We start from the raw sequence: 1,430 nt of genomic DNA on the forward strand, positions 1-1,430 counted from the left end.
CTGACCTGGAAATAATACAGTTGAATTAAGAATAATAATCAGAATGAGTAAACCTAGTCATATGTAACTAAATTCAAGGAATTATATTACCATGCTTCACTACAATAATGAAAAAATAATATTTTCTTGGCAGCATTCCCTTCTCAGGGTGCCAGCTTGGAAATTTAAGATTCAATTAAAGTCTTATTCTGAATCCCACCATGGTTACTTCTGATTCCCCTCTATAATATATGTAATACTATTGAGAACCTCTGCTTTACAATTTATTCCATTTTAGTTTTTAGATAGTGCTGCTAACTGCTTGATGGCAAACAGAGAAATTTTTACTAGGCATTTCTGAGTTTTCTTTATTTGGATGTCACAACTCCTACAATATGTAACTGATGTGTCCAGTCTAGCATGTAGTCATAGTTGATGAGGTAACTTTCAGTTATTGTGGTGTAAGATTGCAGATAAGATGCTTAGCTTGGCTTACTGTTACTTAGCTTATATTTTCTGTTTGTACTACTACTCCTACCACTAGCTGAAAGAGGAAGCTTGGAAAAGCTTAATACTGTTTTGAGAAAGGAATAGTCCCAACCACAGTGAGTGAGGCAATATTGCTAAGAAAATGCTGTGCCTGGATTATGAGAATTGTGAGGATTATCAACCAATCTTCTACTCTTGAGTAAGATACATGGCAAAGAGCAAGCTTTTAAGGCATTACATTATTGTATGAGATTAAAATAGAAGCAGATAATCATTTTCTTTTCAGGGCTACTATGGGTAGAGAGGTTCCTTGGCTGCTGACCTATATTGAGAGAAAGATAGCAGGATCCTGCTAATTCTCAATTCATAAAGGAGAAGATGGCTTGTCCACTTGAAAAAAAGACTGCTCAGGACATTCTGAGGGGAGCTGAAGTGAAAATAAAATGAAATCTGGGATGTCTGAGAATCCAGAATGCTTTTTGGGGCATTTCTAGCATATGCAGTTAAAGTATACTAAAAGTATACAGGTCAAATTCTATGTTTAAATTAATCCCTAATGAATGGAAGCTGATACAGCATTGCACAAAGTTAAATAAAACATTTTTCTGCAAATCTGAATGCACAGTTGCTGCTTATGTGCAGTTGTGCACAGATTGAGAGTAAAAACAATGAATGTGCCAAGGGCAGAAGTTTGGTAGCCCTTCAGGAGATTCTGCTGTTTTACGGGATGATTGAGACTTCTCTGAATATCTTCAATAATCTATATCTATATAAATAAAAATGTAAATGTTCGTTTGTTCAAAATCTTAAATCTCCGAAAGTTCTTCACCGATTGCTTTGAAATTTTGACACAACGTTGCATTCGAATACGCACGTGTTTTTATATACCTATATTATATAGATGTCACACCTGTGACAGGTAAAAACATGCTTTTTTTGAAAAACAGCGCCATCTGTTGGAC

The 1,430-nt window shown here is 35.2% G+C and overlaps 1 protein-coding gene across 1 annotated transcript in view; it reads left to right on the top strand.

Annotated features, from left to right (window-relative positions):
- The window catches only part of ABCC4 (ATP binding cassette subfamily C member 4), a 141,994-nt gene that overhangs the window by 36,066 nt on the left and 104,498 nt on the right, over positions 1–1,430 (top strand). Inside the window, exon 12 of the mRNA XM_015824442.2 lies at positions 1,111–1,162. Within this exon, the coding sequence (XP_015679928.2) occupies positions 1,111–1,162 (52 nt within the window). The remainder of the gene's footprint in view (positions 1–1,110; positions 1,163–1,430) is intronic.

This window comes from Protobothrops mucrosquamatus, unplaced genomic scaffold, assembly GCF_001527695.2.
Source record: "Protobothrops mucrosquamatus isolate PMUCROS unplaced genomic scaffold, P.Mucros_1.0 scaffold2236, whole genome shotgun sequence".
Classification (NCBI taxonomy): domain Eukaryota; kingdom Metazoa; phylum Chordata; class Lepidosauria; order Squamata; family Viperidae; genus Protobothrops; species Protobothrops mucrosquamatus.